Raw genomic sequence first — 23,393 nt, forward strand, 5'->3', positions numbered from 1 at the left:
CGTTTGGAGCGGAGAAGCGGCGAATCAATTTCATCGGCTACAGTAAAATAATGTGAGAAAAATATCGACTCACCGATTTCCCCAGTCCACTTTGTTGATGATTCGTAATTTTAGCTCCCGAGTTTGATCGCTTGTCAGCGTGCCGCCCAAAAGTTGTCGTCTCCATTCCAACAATTCTCGCATCACTTTTCGCAGGGTGTTGAATTTGTACGTTTCTCTTTCCTGAAAATGATTTTTCATTTCGAATTACTGAATGTTAGATATGATCAAGAACACACGCAACAAAAGGCTGGCACTATGCTTTGAGCCATTTTTTCATTTCTTGTCGAGACAAGTAATAATTTTCGGTACGGTGTTGAAACGCGGTAGGTAACGATAAATAACGATATTTATAGAACTTGGGATGCTAAAGTAAAGTTCATGGAGAAAAAAAAAAAAAAGGAATAATATCCAATTTGGATTCCGAACTTAAAATTCAGATTCGTGATTAACGATTTTAAAGCCCTCGGTTATTACATGAAAATATGAGGGTTTTTAAAATTTTGAAAACAGAGAACGCACCACGTATAGTCTTTTCCAAATTCCTCCCCATTCTCTGAGTACCAAAGTAACTTCTCGGACAACAGGATCTTCCAGAGGGATAACCGATTCGAATAATCCTTCGTTCTCGATTTTGCAAGGTTTCAGCTGTACGTAAGAACTTGGAAAAATCCCTCTGACCGTCCGATTTTTTGTTGTGAATCCCCGAAACCATCCTGAAAACACAATAATTTTAAACGTACTTTATAACACATATGTGAGTAATTTGCGAATCGAAATACGATTGCGGTTTGTTCAAAGCAACGAATCACTCTAATCTCTTTCATATTTGCAAAAATCATGCCGGTATGTATCGTGTTTTTTTTTCAGCGCAACATTATCATCCTCAACTTACCAGCGCATTCCTCCAAAATCTGGACAGTCTCTCCAATTTCCAATGGCAAACCATACCGCGTGTCTCCTCTCCAGTTATAGAGGGCTGAAAATTGATAGAAAGGAATTTGAATATAGCAATATGAACATGTGAAAATAATTATCATTATTTATACTTCGTTCATGTTAATTTCAGTTTTTGTCAGTCTTTGATATTATAGAATGATCGGAAAAAAATCACAGGTTCTGTTTTGAACGCGTTCGAGATGAAAAGATAAGATTAACGAAATCAAAAACGCTCAGGGCCGATTAATCGCACGTAGAGTTGGCATGAAATTCCCTATGATGCTGAATGCCGATTATAGCTGACCAAGAAATTGCAGCTAAGATAACGAATGTAATACGAGTATCGAGTGAACAAAGCAGACAATTGCAAAGACGAATATAACAATAATCTTTAGCTGGTGGGAGTTTTGAATCATATTATATGTACGTACATAAAAAATTATACATTTTTTTTTCAAATTATATTTCTCCATATAACATTATTATTTTTGCTATTATTAATATATAGCGCATTCCATGACATCTGGATCAAGATTCTACGTCGATATCTCATGAATGTACACGACGAAAAACGCAATCGCAATTTTTCTGCACAATTTTTCGATCCAGCAAAACTATTTATCTGTAGTACGATTCAAAAACTTGAAACAAAAACACAAAAACCCCTACTTTCTAAAATCTCTAAATAATTCAGAAAAATCTCGTGAAATAAATAAGCAAGATGAAAAAAGAAACAATTGTCATTACCAAAATTATATTATTACTATAAAGAATGAAAGTTTTTGTGTTTACATTTATATCAAAAATGCAATCGAATAATAATAATATTATAATTTTCTAATTTGTCTCTCTAAAGTTGTGAAATCTCCATCTTCTAATAAGTGTCAAAATTTTTCTTATACCTCACAAGAATTTTACCCAACTTTTATCAGCTTATAGAAAGTGCGGGTTTCTGTTTCATGTTTTTAAATCATACTTCGTATATACACTGGATTGACAAAGTCTGAAAAACATTGCGATGGCGTTTGTCGTCGTGTACTTTTAATACAAAAAAAAAAAAAAAAAAAACTGTAAAACCAATCTGAAACATTGACGTAGAGTCTTGATCGAGATGTCATGGAATGCCCCATATGTACATACATATACACACATATATATAATATATATATTTATTTCTTCCGGGAACTCTTGACGTGATAAGAACTAAAGTCACCGGAAACGCTTAACAATGCGCGTATGACACAGGCTTCCTGCCTCCGTCGCTCCTACGCGAGATGCATCTCAATGAGCAAGCCGATTATATGTGAATGTGCGACGCGTACAAGTCCGACATACGTGTGCAAACCGTACATACACGCATACACACATTGTACGAGCGGTAGAACTGGTATAACATTCTACGTTCCTTTTACTGCCGCGAGTTTTTCCCCCTCGACGAACGATGCGAATGATGAACTATTTTTTTTTCTCTTTTCACGTCTCCTCGTTCCGTGCCGCAAAGTCTACGAAATATTTCGGTATTCCCGTCAATTAAGAAATCCACGATGGCGCGAATTTTTCCAAGAATTTCTCACCGTATTCGCCGAACTTCGAGATCATCGTGCGGCAGCTTCTGGTTTTCTCGACAATGGAAATACAAACTTGATCTTGACGATATTTGGAATTTTTTTTTTTTTTTGTTTTTCAAACTATGAACGAGAAAAGTTATATTAAAAAAGACAACTTCGGACTCATTACTTTCATTACCAATCAATTATAATCATTTACACATGTATATTATATTATTATAATAATCGAAGCGTTGTTAAATCCCTGAAGAATTTGACAGATCTAATGGATTTAAAAAGATTATAGGATGGTTTTTTACCGTCTATAATCTGAGAACCATGTAATCTTTTAATTTGTTCCCCGTTTTTATTCCACCGCATGTCCCGAGAATTTATGAAGTAAACGTGGGTGAGCTTTTTTTTTTTCCTACAGAGCAAATTAACCAAACTGTTATACAGCTGGTGCCCTTAATTTATACCTACGCAGAATTATTACGTTATATATATATATATATATATATATATATATATATATATATATATATATATATATATATATATATATATATATATATACACTAGCAGCCCATCCCGGCTTCGCACGGGCATATAATAATATTAAGTAATAATATAAATGTTATTTTTCTAGAAACTCACAGTAAACATTGTGTATTTTCTTTTATTATATTATTATATGCCCGTGCGAAGCCGGGATGGGTTGCTAGTGTAGCTTATAGGTATGACACGTTCGTAGATTTACCATAGCAGCGCCATCTATTGATTACTTACTCAACCCAGTCGAAAGGTATCGACATCTGTTAGAATCATTCGGAGTTAACAGATAATTGTGACTGTCAAATAATAACAGACAAATAATTAGCAATATATTATAATTGCGACTATAATTTGAGATTTAAACTATCCTATCTCTCAAGTTGGATCGAACTGCACATGGTGTGCGTATTTTATTATAATCGGTTAAGTGGTTTAGGAGTCCATTGAGGACAAACATCGTGACACGAGATTTATATATATTAAGATAAGATTAAGATATAAGATATATATATATATATATATATATATCAATTCAAACCTCAGATACACATATATATATATATATATATGTATAGAATACAAGTGTAATTATAATTGTTTTATATCAACGCGTGTGAAGATTTTTATACGAAAAGAAAGACTTTTTTCGCCACGAATTTTGCGTCTATTGTGAGTTGAAACCGTCCCTAGGAAAGTTTAGAATTTTGAAACACGGTGTGTGAAAATTCGGACATTGAACTCGTATCAACGACGGAGCTTTGTGTCAAGTTTTCCCATTTCCTTGCGTCGCCGGGACCGGAAGAAAGCTTTCAAACACTTGCCCGGCCTTAATTCCATATAAAATACGTGCAAAGTTCACGCGAGAGCTCGACAAGAAGAAAGAGAAGACGAAGAGGACGAAGAAAAAGAAGAAGCAGTCGTAGGAACGAATGCCTACAGATACGTATGAAAGTTACATTCTACAATTTCTGCATTTTTGCGTCAAGCGAGGAAATTTCTCCAAGACAGAAATTTACAGAAATGAAACTCTTCCATCATTCGGGATTTCGATATTTCGGATTTTTTAATTTTCTCATTTTTGTATTTCAGAAATTTTAAACTTTCGGAGTTACGCCCTCGTGGCATTTTGTCCTTTCAGAACTTTGAGCGTCGCCTTTCGGACCATTCGAAACTTTGATGTTTCGTCAAAGTTGGATTTCGCTACTTCAAGTTTCGCACTGAAATAATTCGGAATTTGGCGCTTTCGGAACTTTTGAAAATTCTGACTTTTAAACCCGGCTCAAAATATGGCATAACACAATACTATTAAAACAATTCCTTTGGTTTGCAGGACGTTGTTTTTTTTTCCTTAATCCTTCTTTCATACCTTGAAAACGTTTCAAACGAAACATTCTATTGCACGTTAATATATATACGTACAAATATTTTCGATTTAGAAATCGCGCTTCATTTTTATTCACGATTCAATTACTACATGTTGAAAAAAGAACAAGGAATATGATTTCTAGTATAATAAAGAGAGAGAGAGAGAGAGAGAGAGAGAGAGAGAGAGAGAGAGAGAGGGAATCGTTCGGTTTTAAAGTATGATTTCCGCTTCCGAAAGGGAAATAAAAATTCGTTTTCATACATATGATAAATAAGAGAAAAGAAGACGGCGGTTGCTGATTTTGCAAACCGTGTAATCAAGTTACCGCAAACAAATTTTTCGCAATAAAACATTTTCGCTAATTAATATCCGGCGACACCGACAAAATGTGGCTGCGAATGACAGACGTCACAAAGCCTCCTGTTGCCTGATACGTCACACTATCTTAAATGCGTATAAATAAACTTGTCTGGTCATTTTTAACAAGAAAAACCTTCAATACAAAACTCGGTACGTTTTATTGTTTCCATTGTTCGTTAAACAATCTCGCGAATAAAGTGCCGAAATGATGCGTGGCAAAGTTCAGGACGCAGATGAAACAACGAGGTTACCAATAAATCATATTTTACTACCATTGCGAATACGTTGAACTTATTATTCGTATTATTCGTGGTTGTAATGCCTGTTCTGCAAACAAATTGTACGCATTATATACGTCGATAATACAAGTATATTATACAAATGCATGCTGTATCTGAAATAGTTTATCGTACGTATAGATTTGTAAACGCATCTCAAGGTTACTCACGCGATTCAGGTCATGTAGTATTCCTACCTTTACCGACCGAGCAAACTCGCCCTTTTATCTTTCTATATCACGAACAAACAACCGAACGGAAAGCGTTCAAATTTGTACTTTTGCAACGAAATTCAGGAAAGTTACTCGTATCACGAAAATCGTCCAAAAATGTGTGGTTGTTTGACACGTGTCACTATTCCCACATTTCCCGCATTTCAGGGGCCAAAAAGTGCAAAGTTGAGATACTTTGCGCAATTCCAGAAATAATGCGGAGTAAAATGAGCCATCGTAAGACTGTTTTCAAGCAATATTGAGAACTAGAAATTACAATAATTTCGTAAATAAAAGATGCTCTCAATCAGCCATTTTTCGACGATTTTCGGGATATGAATAACTTTCCTAAATTTCGCTAGAAAATAGCGATGCACCGTCGTAATTTGACACCCTTTTTGTTCGTTTGTTTATTCAATACAGCAAGGAAAAGGGTGAGTTTGCTCGGTCGATAAAAGTAGGAGTACCGCGTGATCTCAATAATTGTACGTACACTGAGAAAAATTTCATTTGTTGCAGTAACTAGAAAAATTGAGTAAAACAAGTGTCGTTAAAAAAACTGTTTGAATATTGTTGGAATAGTTGGCTTGATCGCGCCGCAAAGAATGGTGAATAAAAAATCAATTATAGAAGGTGAAAAAAACGCAGAAAATAGGGAAAGAATCTAAGAAACAGATCGAAACATCTCGAACAATAATTCCGTACGTTTCACAAGCACTTTTGAATCAGTGTGTACCTCTATTCGGTGTAAAGATAAGATTGTTGTAATTCTAACACCTACATTCGACACCTTTTGCCATCACAATGCAAGTTTAAAGTACAAACACCTGTCATTGTCCGACTCGTTCGACGCGTTGTCTTTTATACAAACACGATATTGTCGAGTTCGTTCGTTCGTTCGTTCGTTCGTTCGTTCATTCATTCATTCATTCATTCATTCCCAGTCATCGGCGCGGTGTCTTTGACCGTTGACACGTGACAGCTTTATGATTGTATGCCCTGCATAAACGTGCTCATAGAACGAGAATCGGAAATTGTACCTTCCTGCACGATTATGTTTATTAAACTCATGTCGGATGTTTCATTGATTATTCCCGGAGCTGTCAATTTACGTATCCGTAGTTTACGCCGAAAATATAAGTTCTTGTTGACGCTGTCTTCCGATATAGAAAAAATACGAATCTTGTGAAGTGTTCAGCATCAGTTTCACCATTTCGTGCTTTGGAATTGTAGCTTACTAAGTTTCATTTTATACTCTTCAGGACACAATCTTATTATTTATTACATATACACATATATTTATACAGGAAGGTACAATTTCCGATTCTCGTTCTATGGGCATTGTTTTGTTTGTATTCGATGCAAATTAAAATACCGTTTTTACGCTTACTGAACAAAAAGTCCGTAGTTATATCTAACGAATAAAAGAAACAACGTCGGCTAACGTACCAGCGGTATTATTCAGTAGAATTTGGAGCAATTATACGGTTAAATGTTTAGCAACAGGTTTGATGAAATTTGTTTACACACCGAGTCGTAAATTTCAGTCCAATTGCTGCAATTATAATATACAAATCTGTATACTGATGAAAAATATCGCTGCATGCATAACAACTGCAGAGAAGAATTAAAAAACCATATTCGTGGCATTGTTTTTTAATATATATATATATATATATATGTAGCCTTTTTAATTCTCCTCTTCAATTATAATTCACGTTGTTCCGTTCAGGAAAGCCTTACTCGCGATGGTAAAATTCGATTTCTGGGCGTTACATCCTTCGTTCGGTAAAAGGGAATGAATGCCCATGCAGGCAGGGGGCCCAAAATGCCGGGGGACGGTCCCCCACGTCGAGAACGAGACGTAGGTCGGGTCGTAGGGTGTCGAAAATGTGTATGTGCAGGTTGTAGTTTAGGGTATTTAGGAAAAAAATAATTTGCAATTTTCCACCACCGGCACACCCGAAAGAGTTTATTTAGGTTAAAAGAAAGGTTCTGTCAAAATATGAGCGTTCTACGTTGCGTGAAAGATCGGGTTCAGTTGATTTTTCACTTTTATACATTTTTCCACTGACAGAAATTTTTCGTTACCGCTCAGTCCTAAGCTATTTTCATTTTTTACTGCAATCGACAAAATATAGTTCTACGTACAAATTGAAAATTAGTTTTCCAGCTGATACCGGAAAGTCTAGTATCCGTTACTCTATATAACATCTAGTCTCCGTTTGATGTTTGATAAGCGTATTCAATGACTTTTTAATTATTAATACAATCTCATAAAATAGTTGTAATTTAATACGAACTTTTAATTAACGAGAATAAGATTCCCGTTTGATACATCGTTGTGTTACGGATCGTGATCTTTGGGTTGAATATAAATGTCAGGAAAGAAATAATAACCGAAGCGCTACGACGTGTTTCTTCCCAAATTCAAAAAAAAAAAAAAAAAAAATGTGAAAAAATTGAAAAAATCAACCGAGCTTGATCTTCCACGTAACGTAAAACGCTCATCTTTTTAAAAAATCTTTCTCTTAACCTAAACAAACTTTTCCGAGGGTTGCCGTAAAGGAAAATAGCAAATTGTTTTTTTCCGAAACACCCTATCGTAGATATCGGGCAGAGAGGAAATTTCCCAAGTTTTCCCGGGTACCCAGGGCCTCGGGAATGAAATCAATAACTCCCTTCGCTTTTCGAGAATGAAACAGAGAGCGTCGTAGTCGCCGAGGGGAGTCGAACCTAGCTGGCTGCTGCTCGTCGGCGTAGGAGGGTTGAATGGACCTCGGTGTAAAGGGGAGCGGTTTAAATGAGCCCAGCAGACGTAAACAAAACAGCCGAAAACGTACCAGGCGTTTCAACTCCCGAGAGTCTCGATTACCCCGAGCATTTTTCGTTGCTACAATGTAGGCAGGCACACTTCGATGCCAAATCGTCAAGCTACGCGTATTATTTCAAGAGAATAATAATTAAAAAAGACCGGAAGCGCCATTCCTTTTTTTTTTTTTTTTTTTTTTCTCCACGGACGATGTCAAGCGATAAAATAATAAAACTGTGCAGTTGAGAAAAAAAAAAATAAATAGACAAACAGTTTTTCACCGTTTTTCTTTTTTGTCAAACCTCCTCTACATTTGTTGAAACGGACGGATTTTTTTTTTTTCCACCTTCTATTTTGAAAGATGAAAAAATTGCACGTATACTGCGGTTCGCTTCTTTGAAAAATCGCTACAGGGAGCAGAAAGGTTGGAGAACAGAATTTGAATGAACAGTAAAATTGTACTATACTTCGAGAATGTTGTGTCAAAATAAGAATAACATTGCGTATGAAAATTGAAACTGCAATTGAACGTTCTGAATTATATATATATACCTGTAAATTTTTGCAAATTTTTATTTATTGATATAACGACAGCGTCTGTCTAGATTCCACAGTTCAAAAAGATTCATCGTTTCAGGTAATATCGTTAATTTTGGATATCAAGACTGGCACAACATTTTCAGAATTTTCAAATGAAAAATTGAAATTCTCCAGATATATGTGTACCTATCTTTCGTGTCTATAAAAATTGAAATAATGAAAGAATAGAAAAGTTTAATCTACCATTTCAGATTATATATTATCTTTTTCTTCGAGTCCTCGTTATACGAAATTCAGGTACGTCAGAGTGTTTTTGTTTGAAACTGAATCACGCCACATGATGTATGCTATAAATATTTCACCGAAACTCTTATTAGAAACGACAAGAAAGTTCGTGTTAAAAATTTCAATTATTCCAGAAATTCGACAATATCTCTTTAGTTATTCACCATTTTATTCAGGTAAAACAAAAGTCTCAGATTAATCTGCAATCCTGTAATTTTTTCAGCCAATCCTTCAGTCGACAAATGATCGTAAAATTTTTCTTCTCTATCCAAGTGATTGATTGGGAAAAAAAAAAAATTCGACTTTCGTTCGTTATAAACATTTCTAAAACGTCTCAAAAATCTTCTCTTATATATAATATCGTTTCAGCATATATTTTATCATACTTTTACACACGCGGTGAGGATGCATCGAATCTTCCGAAAAGAGATTTCTGGTTTTTATCACGTTCAACAGTCTTCGCAGGTATTCGTGCCATAGAATAACGATACTAAACGTACTGCGCCGTGCGGTTTAAACGTCGCGTTGTAGGTGGCTAACCGAATTAGTATTTAGTGCAAGGCGCGTAGCGTAGGGACGTAGCCACGTGCGTGGAATTACAACTTGGGCGTAAAGAGAGAGGGAGAGAGAGAGATAGAAAAAGAGAGAGGAGCTATCATATACATGTAATAAGGTAGGTAGGTAAAACGTAGCGTTGTTGAATTAGGAATTTTTAGGAAAAAGATCCGAAACGCGATGCAGGGGAAATATAATCTCGGGGTAAAATCTGCCTCCCTCGAGAAAAATTTTACGGTTATACTGCGTGGAATTTCGAACAAGGTGCAGTATTACTGTGAATTTCAGGGTGGTGAGAATTTTGTTCGAATAAAATTCCCCGACTTTTCGACGTAAAAAAATTCCGAATTCCCCGACATTTTCCCACGAAACTTATTCGTAATGTTGGGCAGCTTTTATGACCAAAAGCTCCTTGAATATATAACTTTGGATCTTGGAAACACGTAGTATTAACTTCGTTTCGTACAAACAATTAGAAATTGAACAAATATACCGTTTACGAAAGTTAGCTGAAATGAATTTACGATAGCTAAACTTTGAAACCGACTTATAAAATACAAGTATGTTTGTCACTGTGGTCCATCATAATTCCCTAAACTTTTCCCGGTTTTTCTCCAGCCTGGAACTAAAAACGATTCCGGGGATCTTCAATCCCTGTCTATTATTCCGTTCGTCCATGCGATTTTCTCCAGCTCTCTTCGCTGCTGTCCTGCAGATACTACGCTTTTACCGTACGCTGCAGATTTTCGCGTGAAAGTTTAAAAATATCTCTCAAAAGTGTTTCGTTGGCACGCAGCTGTTACACGGTACGCATTTCGGCGGTGTATGGATATTATACGCGCATTATACACATTCCAATTAATCCACACGCGATGGAATTCGACGACGCATTTTATAATTAACATTCGCAAACGATGCGATTTAATCGGAGTGTATTTATTATACGTGTACGCGATGAGGTCTAATTTTTTTTTTTGGGGGGGGGGGGGGGGGTGGGTGGGAATATTTCGTACACGGTATATAAGTATAAGCAATATGCACGTGTATAGTGGATTCGTTGCGTAATTCTTCTGACGTGTTGTATATATGTATACGCAATGTATTCTTCTCTTTTCTTTTTTTGCTCGATTCTTGTTATCTGATCGTAAGTTATTCTCTCAAGTGACGATGCAGATTCTCAACTTGAAGTTTGTTAATCTATACATACGTCAAAGAAATGAAACAATTTTCATTTTGCGAACAACAATCACGGTTGACTTATACAAGAGTAATACAAATTTTTTCACGTGTTCGTATGGAAAACGAAAAGATTTGGTGTCGATGCAATAGAGCGCCGTTGAATCGAAGGCAAATATCAGTTATCAAGTCAAGGAAACAAGAATAGAAGTGTCAATATCCTGAATGCGACTTTGAAGCTTCCGAATGAAGTTCCCTGACTATTTTTCTAGGGTTTCAAGCTTTTTTAGCTCTTGACTCAGTGGGTAAACAAGATTCAACGAATCAGCGATAACAAATCGTGCCTGACCTTGCCCATGCAGTATTCCGTTGAACAGAAATGCACTCCTTACGATTACTTACTTATCTGGCTAACAATAAACCTACTTCTGTCCATCCTATCCCAGAACTACGATGTAGGACACGTTTGATACGAGATATATGCATAGAGAATTTAACAGCAGGTTGACAATCTGATTATTATCAATGACTGTTCATCAGCTGCGGATAAGCAGAAAAATGTAATCTTCCGGTGGTTTTTCCAGTAGCGTAAGATAGCCAATTATCGATACGCGACGAGATTGAAGTTGGTAACTTTATCGTAAGGAAACATTGAGATAAAAACACTATTTTCTTAGTTTAAAATTGATTTTTAAGGAATGAAGATTGTAAGATATGAGTATGTTTTGTTTGATCGCGGTTTACCGAATTTCAAACAGTTCCAAAATCGCGAAATAACCGTTTTTCCTCATGAATCGTCACGGTAATGTTACTAACTTCAACACGATGTGTCACGCGAGCTGGCAAGTACAATAATCGCGTGGCCCGGAAAAACACACGCTACCGAAATGATTAACGCAATTACGTGTGCGATAGCGATGCGAAGTCCCGCCTGATGTACGAGTGTATTAAATTCGAGCAAGAGTGGCCGCGTACATTGTCGTGATGAATTGCGGTGAGTTCGAGCAATTGCAATGATAATTCGAGCCTCAAGAGTGACAGAGGCCGTCGTCTCTCCTTGTCAGAGAGGTTCGATCAATGGATGAATGGGCCTCTCGCGTGCACGAATACGCACACGGGGAAAATTTACGCACACGCGAGTCTAGCGTGCGGCTAATCCGCCCGGACGAGGTGATGTGACGGTTTTGAGTCTGCAGAGATCGTTACGTAGGTCGGCGAAACGAGGGGATGGAGATGAGAAACGGACGCGAGAAGATTTGGATTCGCGGATTTTTAATTACGGAACTCTATAATACCGACAGCGATCGTCGAGACAGAAAACAATTGACAGCTCGGCGTATCCGGCCCATCTATCTCTCAGTATGTCCGTATTTCGTACGTTATTTGACAGTTTCGAACTGGACGAACGAAACGCGTCAAGGTTTTGTTGCACTGTTGTTAGACTTACCAACGCCATACTTCGTCGTCTTTGTCGGTGTCCACATCTTGATACTCGATATCGGACAGGCTACATCCTTTAACTTCTAGCTTGTTACGAACATTTTTCTACCGTGTTATTCTATCACGCCGATATTACCCTCCCGAGATATTCGAAAACACAAACATTGGGTGTGTGCTGCTGCCACACACCACGCAGCAGTTGCCCCTCGGCTCCGTTCAGCTCTCGGATCAACCGTATGTCCAACGATGTTGCACTCGCGGTCCAAGATGCGGCAGCACTGGCTTATCCAATTCGATTCGATCCTCGCGTGCTGCCATCCCTCGCTTCATCGAACAACCAGCGTCATTCGCTTTGTGCGTGGAATTCGAAGCGCAGGATAGTCCGACGGTGTGATGACTGAAGATTTTTTTAAACTTCTTTCGCTTTTGCTTAAAGACACTCAAATATTAACCAAATACGGAATTTCGCCATTTCGAACTTTGTGCAGGAATGATATTCCGGGAAAAAATTGAATTTGTCTGTAACAGCGAGTTATTATAAGAGTTCTTAAAACTTGCGAGTTTGCGATTTGATTGATATCCGATCAGGGATAGAGGTGTTATTACATTGTTGAACCTTGATACGGTTTCCACTTGCTCGCAAAAGCAGATAGGGTTTTATTGTTTGATATTTTAATAAATACATGGGGGTTCGTGTGATATTACGTTAGTAATAGAACTGTCGGTTATCGTAATCGGAATCCCCGGGATCCCGCATTACGTAACGATATTTACTTTATTTACAACCTTGTTTTATTTTTCTTGGTGTTTTTTCGTCTTCTCATTGCTTCTTTCATCTGACGGTATTGCCTTTTAGCTAATTACGACTTGCTTACACGATATTATTACAACTCGAACTACCCAAGTGGGGCGTTCACGATCTTTCTTCACAACGCTTCGGACTATCGCCGTGTAATATTTCTTAGAAATTAATAGGCTTGCCGAAGTACGCTGCGAGATGAGCCTCTCTGAGAGCCTCGGAGCACGTCTGTAATAAAACAAAGGAAAAATTAATTAATCGTTCCTTTCTGGTTGACGATAAATACGCTTTGTAATCACAGCCATTTGACGTATGGATCGTTTTATGTAACCCGTCTGTAAAATGGTAAGTATGTTACGTACCGGATGGGCGTGACAGACTCTCGCGACGTCTTCAGCACTCGCACCGTATTCCATCGCCAAAACAGCCTCGTTAATCAGCTCTCCAGCGGACGGTCCAACAAGATGAACACCCAAAATCTTATCAGTGTTACTGTCTGCCAACACCTTGGCGAAACCGTCCGTTTCCATATTGGTCTTAGCCCTAGAATTGGCTAGGTATGGGAACTTTCCTACTTTGTAATCGATGCCTTCTTTCTTCAGATCCTCCTCGGTTTTGCCGACCCAACCGACTTCGGGATGCGTGTAAACGACACTTGGTACGCAGTTGTAGTCGATGTGAACAGCGCCTTTAAAAATATACGACTTGATTCGGATTTACCGTGAATTAGGTGAATTCTAACGATTTGTGGTTTGGTTTGCAGGTTTTTCAGTAGACCAGGGGGAGTTTTCTTTTTTTTTACTTTACCTCCGGCGATGCCTTCTACCGTGATGATGCCTTCGTCTTCGGCTTTGTGCGCCAACATAGGTCCATGGATGCAATCTCCGATGGCGTAGATGCTAAACAACGAAAAAATAAATCAACATTGAGTTGAGCACGTTTTTTGAAACTGAAGTCATGATGCGGAGAGCGCACACTCACTTTGGTATGACAGTTTGGAACCGATTGTTAACTGGGATCCTGCCTTTTTCGTCCCTTTCAATACCAATATCTTCAAGGCCGAGATTGTTCGTGTATGGCCTTCTGCCGACGCAGACGAGCAGCACGTCGCAACCCAATTCTTCCTTTTTGCTCGGATCCTTGGCGTCTTCGATCGAAACTTTGATTTCACCACCGGTTTTCGTTGCTCCGGTAACTTTGGTTCCCAACTTGAATTTCAGACCCTGTTTTCCCAATATTTTTTGTAAAGTTTTACTGACTTCTCCGTCAATACCAGCACCACCAATTGACGTCATAAACTCAACGGCTGTTACTTCTGAACCCAACCTGTCAATGTGAATGAGTCGATATAGTTTTGTCTTTGTATTCCTTGTTTGTTAAATTAAGAATTTTAGAAGCTTTTAGATGAAGAAATAATTACAAGATTTTGAGGGTTGTATTTTACAGTACCGAATAATAACTGCCATGGAAAAATGGTAAAATACCTTTGCCAGACTGAGCCGAGCTCCAAGCCGATGACTCCAGCACCAATAACTATCAATCGTTTTGGTACTGGATTTAATGATAACGCGCCAGTCGATGAAACGATTTGTTTTTCGTCAACTTCGATACCGGGGAAGGGTGTTACTTCGCTGCCTGTAGCGATCACAATATTCTTGGTGTTTATGGTAGTACCAACACTGCCGTCAGGTGTTAGTGCGGAAACTTGATTTTTTCCAGTTATTTTTCCATGTCCCTTAACCCATTCGATTTTGTTCTTTTTGAAAAGTCCAGCTATTCCGCTAGTCAAGGCTTTCACCACGTTCGTTTTTTGCTGCAAGAGTTGGTCCAGATCTAACTTGACATTCTCGACTGTGAACATAACGAGGTAAAATAAAGTCGTGTTGCAAATAAACATTGCTATTTTCAAAACTATTGCATACAGTCGAAAACAACATATGAAAATACCAATAGGTATTTCCTCTTTTTTTTTTCAACTTACAAAATAGAAGAATTAAATATGCGTAATTTTTTATTGTAATTTAATTAGTTGAATATCAAATTTAGCTTTTCACATACTGTTATCAGCTATATGGATAAGAGAATATGAAATGTAGACATGGCCCAAACAAATCTAGTAACAGATGTTACCAAAATCTAAATGTGAGAATACCCGAGGACATTAATCTTTTACAGATGCATACTTATGATCCAGAAATGTGTAGAATTTCCTTAATTTTCCTAAATTTTTCTCAATAAGTTTAAAAAAACGCCAAATATTTTGTGATGATCCAAGTCTTTACAATTCTAACAAACTACTTGCCTACGATTCCACGATCCTTCAAATCTCCACTGTGTGCCATATGATAATAGTGAGAATTGTTAAGGAGAGACTTTGATGGAATACATCCAACGTTGAGGCAGGTTCCACCGAGCGTTGGGTCCTTTTCCACACACACAGTCTTCATGCCCAATTGGGCGGCCTTTATAGCTGCTACATATCCTCCAGGACCTGATCCAATCACTACTACGTCAGCATCGATCGAGCTCGCATACCTTCGCTGCTGAGCGACCGAGAGTACTGGGTTTACAACTCGTTTGACGCATGCCGGCTGGTGTGGAGAAAATTTATTATTTATTCGAAAAACGTGATGAAATTTGAAAGTAAATATGATCGAACAGATAAATGTCTTGTATATAAATACAGGACACAATTTTCTTCCATGTGTCACAGGTGTGTCCGAAAAATAATTCTTAAGTAAATAATGGAAAATAGCAAAGTTATCAGAATCGTTATTTCTATTTTATAAAGAGAACATTAAATTTTATTCAATATTCTGCTGCCTAGATGTGCTGTAGAAATGCTTCACATTATGTCAATCCAGGTTGACTTTTTCTTTCCTATAATTAATTCGTCAATTTACGGGAACAATTTTTATGCTAAATAAATCTAATTAAAAAGCTATTCAAATTTTGAAAAAATTGAGGATGTACCTTTACTATTCATTGTTTCAAAATAGTTGGAAAGACGGTAGTTTTCTTTTTTCATAAATATACTGTAGATGTTTTCATAAAAGATGAACAATTCATGGTCAAGATATTCGCCTTATTGGAGGCGGAAACGACCGGATATCTAGTCCCGAGTTCAGGAAAGAAGTGATAAAACTGTAGATTTTAAGCAAAGGATGATTTGATTAAGGGTCGGATAGATAGATCGTGTTACAAAAATTGGCATAGATCCGGTAGATGATTTTCTGCCGAATAAGAGTTAAGTTTTAACTACACAAATGACATAACCAGGATTGCAGAGCAATGGCTTGGCTTATTAGCAGACGATTGCCCTTCACGGACATGCGAAGGAGAGAGGAAGAAGTGGGCGATGAGAAATTCAGAAACGTTAATAGACAAATAACAATTGCGTAAGAATTATACTCGTTTAATTTCTCACCCGAACGGACGTGTTTACCAGGTTCCAAAGGCTCGCCTGCATCGCAACCCTTCGTCGATATTACAAGTTGGTTCAGTCAGGGGAAAAAGAGGGGTTAGACACCTTAAATAGATGGAAAACCCCGAACACTGTGAAGTTGCAGATGGTTTCAATGCTGGAGTATCGATACGGGTTTGGGCTATTCAAGACTGCGCAACTTCACGCAGAACTATGATTGGCCCGCGACGAGGTGGTCGCAACGTTTCGACCAATCACGGCTCTCGTCTTCTGGCTGCAGTGCAGGTCGCGTTGTTATCGGTTGGTGAACACACCGCGTAGCATTTAAATCTCGAACGAATGAGCGGTGGCGCCAGTGTCCGCAATTTTTGATTACGTCAGTCGGATGAATCCGGCTGAACTTATTAAATCTGATTTACGGCGGCCAGGCGTCAGCCATTTGCCAGTGAGATTTTGAGACCATGATGTACCCAGTGTAATAAAAGACTCATGCGGGTATTTAAGCGAATGCGAAAAACCACGCGAGTTATTACCGCTCAACGCAGTGAAGGAAATCGCGCGTAACTGTCTTTTTAAAGTTTTTCGTAACGCGGTTCATTGATTGCTTTCTATCAAAGAAAAACGGTACTTTCCCCTTTATATTGCAGACAATATGGTATACGCACACTTAACGATGAAAATTATGCAGCAAACTTCGCGCTAGATTATGTGTGTAAGGAACAGGACGGAAGTAACGAATAAACGCAAGAGGTTTTCACGCTACTATCGATGATCATTATAACGGAACGGAAAAAGAAACTACCAGGAAATGATTCCATTGGACAGTTTTTTTTCAACGTATAGATTATCGATTCAATCGAACTCCGAGAATAATTTGATTTTAAAGGATGTCAAAAGTATTTCATATTCGAATGATCCGATGACCTTGCACGTAACGGACGTCGAATCAATTGGGTGACATGCAGACTGTGGCTTTCATTTCGCGGAGGCGCGCTGTGTGTTCCTAAAAAGGTATAATGCCAGCACTGCAAATTAGCCTTATCGACGCTCTCCGTCACTCGTGTGACTTTTTTGCCATTTCCTATCTCTCTTGAAAGTGAAACTCACAGTACTGGCAACATATTTCGGAACACATCCCCCAATGTTGCCACAACAGTCTCGTAACTCTCATCCATGCGTTACTGACTTGAATCAGAACTGTTTTCGCAATATTTTTTTCACTTCTATCGACACCACACTCGATCTAACGAATTCAATGAAATGCCTGAAACCAACTTCAGAGTCTAGAATTTAAAAGCTCAATCGAATCAACTACTCGATAGCTACTTAAGGTTCCTATAAACCAGATGAGTGGTTGTCTGAGGGGAGAATTTGCGATTAAAAATGCGTCGAGGTGGTCGTAAAGCTGACGTCATCGCGTGACAAGCATCCTACAAGATTAAGGATCTTGGAATGTGATGACGTCAGTAGTCATCTTCCACGTTCTGCTAGCGTCCAGACGTTCGATAGATACTCCGACTCTCCGTCATATAGCTGAGCGTTTGTCGTGACGTCGTTAAAGTCAAGAGGATGGCAAGCCGTTTCTGAAAACTTGACAAAAACTAAAGAGAATTTGAATTTCAACGGATTGAAATTTTTTTTTCACCAAGAATCCGAATAAATTACTTCAAATCCATAGCACTATTGTTTAATAAGAATAAAAAATTGAGGTAAAACAAATACGTGCGTGCATTGTTAAATTTTTCGAGTTACACGATTCAGGTTAATTATAAAGGAAATGGTCTATCTGCTTAAAAAAAAAAAAACTTGCGGCGTTCCCATTAGTTACGATTGTGTTTCTTCAGTCTTCAGATTAGCGATTTAATCCATACCGGTCAGAGCGCATCATGAGTCAGATTTCCTCACCAAGTGAACTCAGGGTGTCAAGTCACGATGAAAATTGCATTGACAATGAGTCCTGCCGCAGCTGAAACGGTCCCGCAATGGAGTGAAATTTAAAAAGCGTAGTTTTTTTCCCGCGTCAATAAGGGACGACCGCATCGATCGACGCATGAGCATTGAGCCCGGCACGTCATTCGGCGTCGTTGCAACCCAAGCCAAGGCGTGTAATCCATATGCAAAAATCCCAAGCAATGCTGGAGGGGTTGATCAGCAAAGTCGACGGTCACTGAAAGTCGGCTTTCCGTGCCCATTGCAGGGGACGCCGCGGACCGCGTTTTATGGGAATAGGGTGACGCGGTGGGAACTACGGTCTACGACCACCTAGAAAACTGCAGAAGGGTTTCAGGGCGGGGTGGCGAGGGGAAAAGGGGCGACAGATGTGCCCGTGGATGACGCACGGCCATCTCGCAGGGCATTTGCCCCATTTCCCCGTCGCGTATGCACGTGCAGCGTTATTCGCGGCTGACACCCGTCGAAGATTGGTCGCTTCGATATTTCGAAAACGGTGTGTATACGTATAATTGGTTGTAAAATATTTAACGTGCAGTTTGAAAAAAGAAGAGCTCACGCGTTTATCGGCGACGAAAGATCTGGCCAACGTTTAAATTATGATTCGTTTTTGACTTTTTAATAAAAAATCGTTACGAAACTTACCGCGATTTTACGAGCGTCGTGTACATGCTGCTCGATTTTGGCGCCTAAATATAACCCATAAGGACCGTTAACATTTTTAAGTAAAGTAAAAGTTCAGTCTGAGCCATGTGGACTTATATTACTCGCATATTATAGTGTTTGGGACCAGGTGATGTGAAGAAAGTAAACGACGACTGCAAGGCGTATGTCTGTACAATGTTGAGGTAATAAAATATTTTTAAAAGAAACAAGAAAACCTTGTACCGACGAAAAAAATTTCTTACGCTGTAACAGCTCCGATTTATTATATCGAGGATAAAATAATTTCGGTGTGTGTAATACCGGTTTTTTTTTTCTTTGTTTACTACGTACTTACATAAACGATCCAGACCGTAAACGAGTTACGGTATTATTTACTAGTCTAAATTTAGGAAAAAAACGTGTTTCGAATAGCGGATGTAAGATATTCCGATTAAGCAGTTTCATACGCGTACAAAATCTCTGAGACTGGTTCGAAGATGTGCGACATGTCGAGGATCGAGAGGAGAGCGTACCGGGATCAAGATCCTCCGCGAATCCGCAATAAAAGCACAGAGGATTTGCTGAGGAACGAGTTCCAGACATCCAGCAGATCGACTCCGAACTCGCCGACGGCTCTGCAGCGCGTTGCGAGTTTAGAAAAATGCTACAGCGACCCGGACTTTTCGAAGAAACAAAAAAACCCAACGATCAAGATCGCCGATATCGATCCTTCGCGAAACGATAACCCATCTGCCAGTTCCAGTCGCGAGGACAACTTGTCGGCGGATCAATGCGATAAAATTGGATCGAGGAACGCCTGGAACAGCGAAGATTTCGCGAAAGAGTTAGCAGCCAAAGTGCCTTCGTCTAAAATCCTAAAAGAGGTAAGGTTCCAGGATTTTTTTACTCCCCTTGCCAAATGTTTCTTCCATTTCGTAGAAAACTTTCACGGAATGATATTATATATTACTTCTGTATGTTACGTGTAATAAACTAACCGGAATTGAGTGCCTTCCTGGATGTTATCCATTTGCTCACTGTGGTTTCCATAGCTGTTTTTACTTCCGAAGCGAAAGTCTTGGATCTTATTGTAATCCATTTTGAAAGTCGTCTATAAGCTTCAGCTCATGTCGGTTCGTTTTGGTGGACATTGTTTCGAAGTAGTAACAACCTGTTGTGTCTGCCCGGTGAGTTCTTGTGAAGCGGTCGTTTAACGGCGTGTCTTCTATCGCGTGTCGAAGTTCACTAAAAAGAGCACGAAGTACGTAACCCGATGGGAAGCTTCATTGACACAAAGCTACACGCCCAGGTCGCAGAGCGACGATGGTATAATGTCACCGTCGACGTCATTCCACCGACGTGTTTTTACCAACGAACCTCTTTCAACGATGAAAACGAACGATAAAACTAAAAATCGTAATAATATCAGCGAGTTTTTGCTACTCGATTAGAAGTAACTTCGATTCGACGCGTGCGTAGTTAATGCACATACATATATATATAACAATTCAACGAACGTGTTGCAAACTTCGTGAGAATCAAACTGCTTGCCACTGGATTAATGCAAAGTGGTTCAAGGGGTGCAACGGGTATGTACTTGAGTTGATTGAAGATGTCTGGATGCGCAAAATGACTCGAATGGATTCCGACCGTTTGCGAGGTCATCGCATCCTCTTGATTTAGTTGGCCATTTGTTAAGTCTCTCTGGATCAAGTTAGCTTGTGTGAACTCTTTTTTAACTTCACATTTATCTGGTTTCAGAGGAAAAAAAAAGCTGTTGAAATCAATACGAAAATTAAAAGTTCAGGTTTCAGTAGATCTCGACGCTTCAAGGTCGAAAGTATCACCCCCGACCATTTTCGGACGGTTTGAGTGTGTTCATGCATGTACGTATGTGATCAATTTTTTGACCGATGATATATCGAGAACAAGTTACCGGATTTTAATGATTTTGGTCCCAATCGATGCGGCTTTTCCAAACTTAGAAATTATCAGATTTTGGCTTTTATCGGTACGGTACTATTTCTAAATTAGGATATCTTGAGAATGGATGAATGGATTTGAATGAAAATTGTTAACGTGAGGTTTTTTTGGGTCGTTAATTACGAATTTGAGGTCAGATTTGCAAGATCGAAGATGGCGATCTAATATCGTCGAAGAAAATCTAAAAATATTTCGATTATGGTAGTAATTGGTAGGCGGGGGTTTTTGTAAATTTGTAATGTTAGATCCATCATAGTGGTTCAAAATTAAAAAAAATCGTCATATTTTCATGTAATATGGTATCCGAGGGCTTTAAAATATTTAATCACGAATCTAAATTTGTAGTTCGAAATTCAAATTGGATAATATCTTTTTTTTATCCTGCATGAACTTGGAACCGGCGCGGGCAGTGAGTGAAACGGTAAGTTTTAAGGCTAGCTCGTGGCCAGTCTGAAACCGCTTATTCTTATCATGCTGCTGACACGAATCTGCAAATCAAAGTTGCGTTTCCTTCGTAAGTCTTCTCGAAGTACCGGTGAATCGTAAATTTCTTACTATCGTACCCAGGTTTCTGGTAACACCGAAGGTATAACTGCAAACTTAATTCGGGCATTTCGGGGCATTGAAGAGTGATCCAACCAGATATAACACCATTCCAAACAGCATGAAGCGCCTGGATCATAGAACAAATCATAAACGGGACTATTTTAATCGCAGTAGCATCAACACTAGGTTCAGAAACATCACATCCGCAGGATCAGTTCAGGATTAGCGTGATGCTCGATGGAGTAGCTGAGTTTATTACAAAGATGAATACCTGGAATGGCCTCAAATGCCTGAGGAAAGCACGTCGGGAGATAGAGAGAGAGAGAGAGAGAGAGAGAGAAATATAGAATCAGAGAAAAAAAACGGTCCAGGGGATGCAGCCGGCTAATCTACGTCAGGCTGCACCGCGCAACCTGCAGCAGAGCTGCACTCCGATGCCGGTGCAGCCGGTTCTCGCACGAGATCATTTCTTTGTCCGAGGTATGAATATAAGGCTGCGTTTCCACCGGCTATCAAGCCGAGATTCCACCGAGATCAAGTCGTGTAACGAAAGTCCAGGAGCCGGAGAAGAGCGGGCAGAAATCTGATCAGAGAGTCTAAGTGAAACGCGGCTTCGACGTAAGGCTGCTCGAACGTAAACGTGACACGGTAACGAATGGATGCTGTCAAAAGAGAGAAAAAAAAGAGAAGATAAAAAAAAAAAAAAATTATTTGCGTGCTTTTTTTCTCCTTTCTTGCAATGTTTGTACCAAGGAAAGCCGAGATCCCTTACGTGGGAAACCGATTAGGACCAAAGGATGTAAAAATCATCACGGTGTAGAATGTTTGTTCAGGGAAATGGGGACTGGTGCAGCACATGTGGGCATGCAGTGACTTGTAACGAGTTTGATTCCGGGCCGCGTTTCATTCGAATGGGATTTTGGTCTCGTTAATGGAGCGTATCTATCGTGGACCGTGTAGTGCGTCAAGGGTTTGCCATGCTGCACTATCCCCCCGATGAAGATGACTTCCAGGAAACAGCCCACCCCGGAGTTTCTCGGTGTGAGAATCGCTGTAGGTGGTGGTAAAGAGGCGGCTTACCAGCGTGTTGCTGATGGCCAGCTGTTAGGCCGACCCCGAGAGTCAGTCTGCTGTTTACTTCGGTGGCGTTTAAACAGTTTTCGAGCCGGAGACGGAGCTCCGAATGACGCATTTGTATAAAGCTGGCTTAAAAATCGTCGTCCAGCGTCGGGCAAGTGATAAATTTTTCAATTCGTTCAACGCGATAACGCAAATCTGGGAACACGAGATTCTCCTCCGAAACAAGTTCCTTCGGAGACTCGTTGCGTGCCGCTTTTTGCACACCTTTTGGACAGCAAGGATCGTAAGCTGCAGGTATTATATACCTCATTATACGCGAATGTTACAGTTGGCCTTTTTTTTTCTCTCTTCTTCAATATTCGAAGCACTTTCAGAGATAAAAGATTTCGATTCTACCGTCTATCTAGTTACAAGTACCTAAGGATTAAATCGCTTCTTGAATTGATTGACGTCTTGTACAATACATGTATGTACATCTTTACTAAACCATCTTCGACACTTCGGTACTATCTTGTATATATCTAATAAACACCCTAATACTCAGTGACAGCCTGACAGACATGACTAGCTCATTTGAAAACTTCAAGTGCGGAGTCTCGTAGTTTCCTTTACTCATTGGGATTCTGCTCCCGAATAAAAGGAAACAATTTTTCGAAAAAAGAACAAAAACTTCACTTCAAACCCCTTCTGTAACCCCTGTCTATGCATCATTCAAATGAAACGCACGGCACATTTGCACGTACCCATGTACCGTCATGTGGTGGTATCCAAGGTTCGCGTACTACACATTCATGAATTATATTGGATATGTGTGAAACGTAGAACGTGCACGTGTCGACCCTCCCGCAACTCTTTCCTCTCC

General features: G+C 39.2%; 3 protein-coding genes across 4 annotated transcripts in view; 1 reads left to right on the plus strand and 2 right to left on the minus strand.

Moving 5' to 3' along the window:
* LOC124302754 (dedicator of cytokinesis protein 3) overlaps nt 1-12,371 on the minus strand; it is a 34,010-nt gene extending 21,639 nt beyond the window's left edge. For both annotated transcript variants that reach the window (XM_046759261.1, XM_046759259.1), the window contains exons 1-4: nt 12,112-12,371; nt 935-1,018; nt 562-755; nt 74-222 (exon numbers count right to left, since the gene is read on the minus strand). In XM_046759261.1, coding sequence (XP_046615217.1) covers nt 74-222; nt 562-755; nt 935-1,018; nt 12,112-12,148 — 464 coding nt within the window. In that variant the 5' untranslated portion in view covers nt 12,149-12,371. The remainder of the gene's footprint in view (nt 1-73; nt 223-561; nt 756-934; nt 1,019-12,111) is intronic.
* A 354-nt stretch (nt 12,372-12,725) lies between these two features.
* Nucleotides 12,726-16,488, minus strand: LOC124304018 (dihydrolipoyl dehydrogenase, mitochondrial). The gene is made up of 7 exons (XM_046761940.1): nt 16,331-16,488; nt 15,206-15,494; nt 14,388-14,754; nt 13,885-14,229; nt 13,711-13,802; nt 13,266-13,591; nt 12,726-13,131 (listed from the first exon to the last, which is right to left on the minus strand). Exons 1-7 carry the CDS (start codon nt 16,370-16,372, stop codon nt 13,066-13,068), a joined length of 1,527 nt encoding a protein of 508 aa, XP_046617896.1. The 5' UTR covers nt 16,373-16,488; the 3' UTR covers nt 12,726-13,065.
* A 2,916-nt stretch (nt 16,489-19,404) lies between these two features.
* LOC124304020 (uncharacterized) overlaps nt 19,405-23,393 on the plus strand; it is a 33,786-nt gene continuing 29,797 nt past the window's right edge. Inside the window, exon 1 of the mRNA XM_046761942.1 lies at nt 19,405-19,806. Within this exon, the coding sequence (XP_046617898.1) occupies nt 19,420-19,806 (387 nt within the window). The 5' untranslated portion in view covers nt 19,405-19,419. The remainder of the gene's footprint in view (nt 19,807-23,393) is intronic.

This window comes from Neodiprion virginianus, chromosome 4 (genome assembly GCF_021901495.1).
Source record: "Neodiprion virginianus isolate iyNeoVirg1 chromosome 4, iyNeoVirg1.1, whole genome shotgun sequence".
Lineage (NCBI taxonomy): Eukaryota > Metazoa > Arthropoda > Insecta > Hymenoptera > Diprionidae > Neodiprion > Neodiprion virginianus.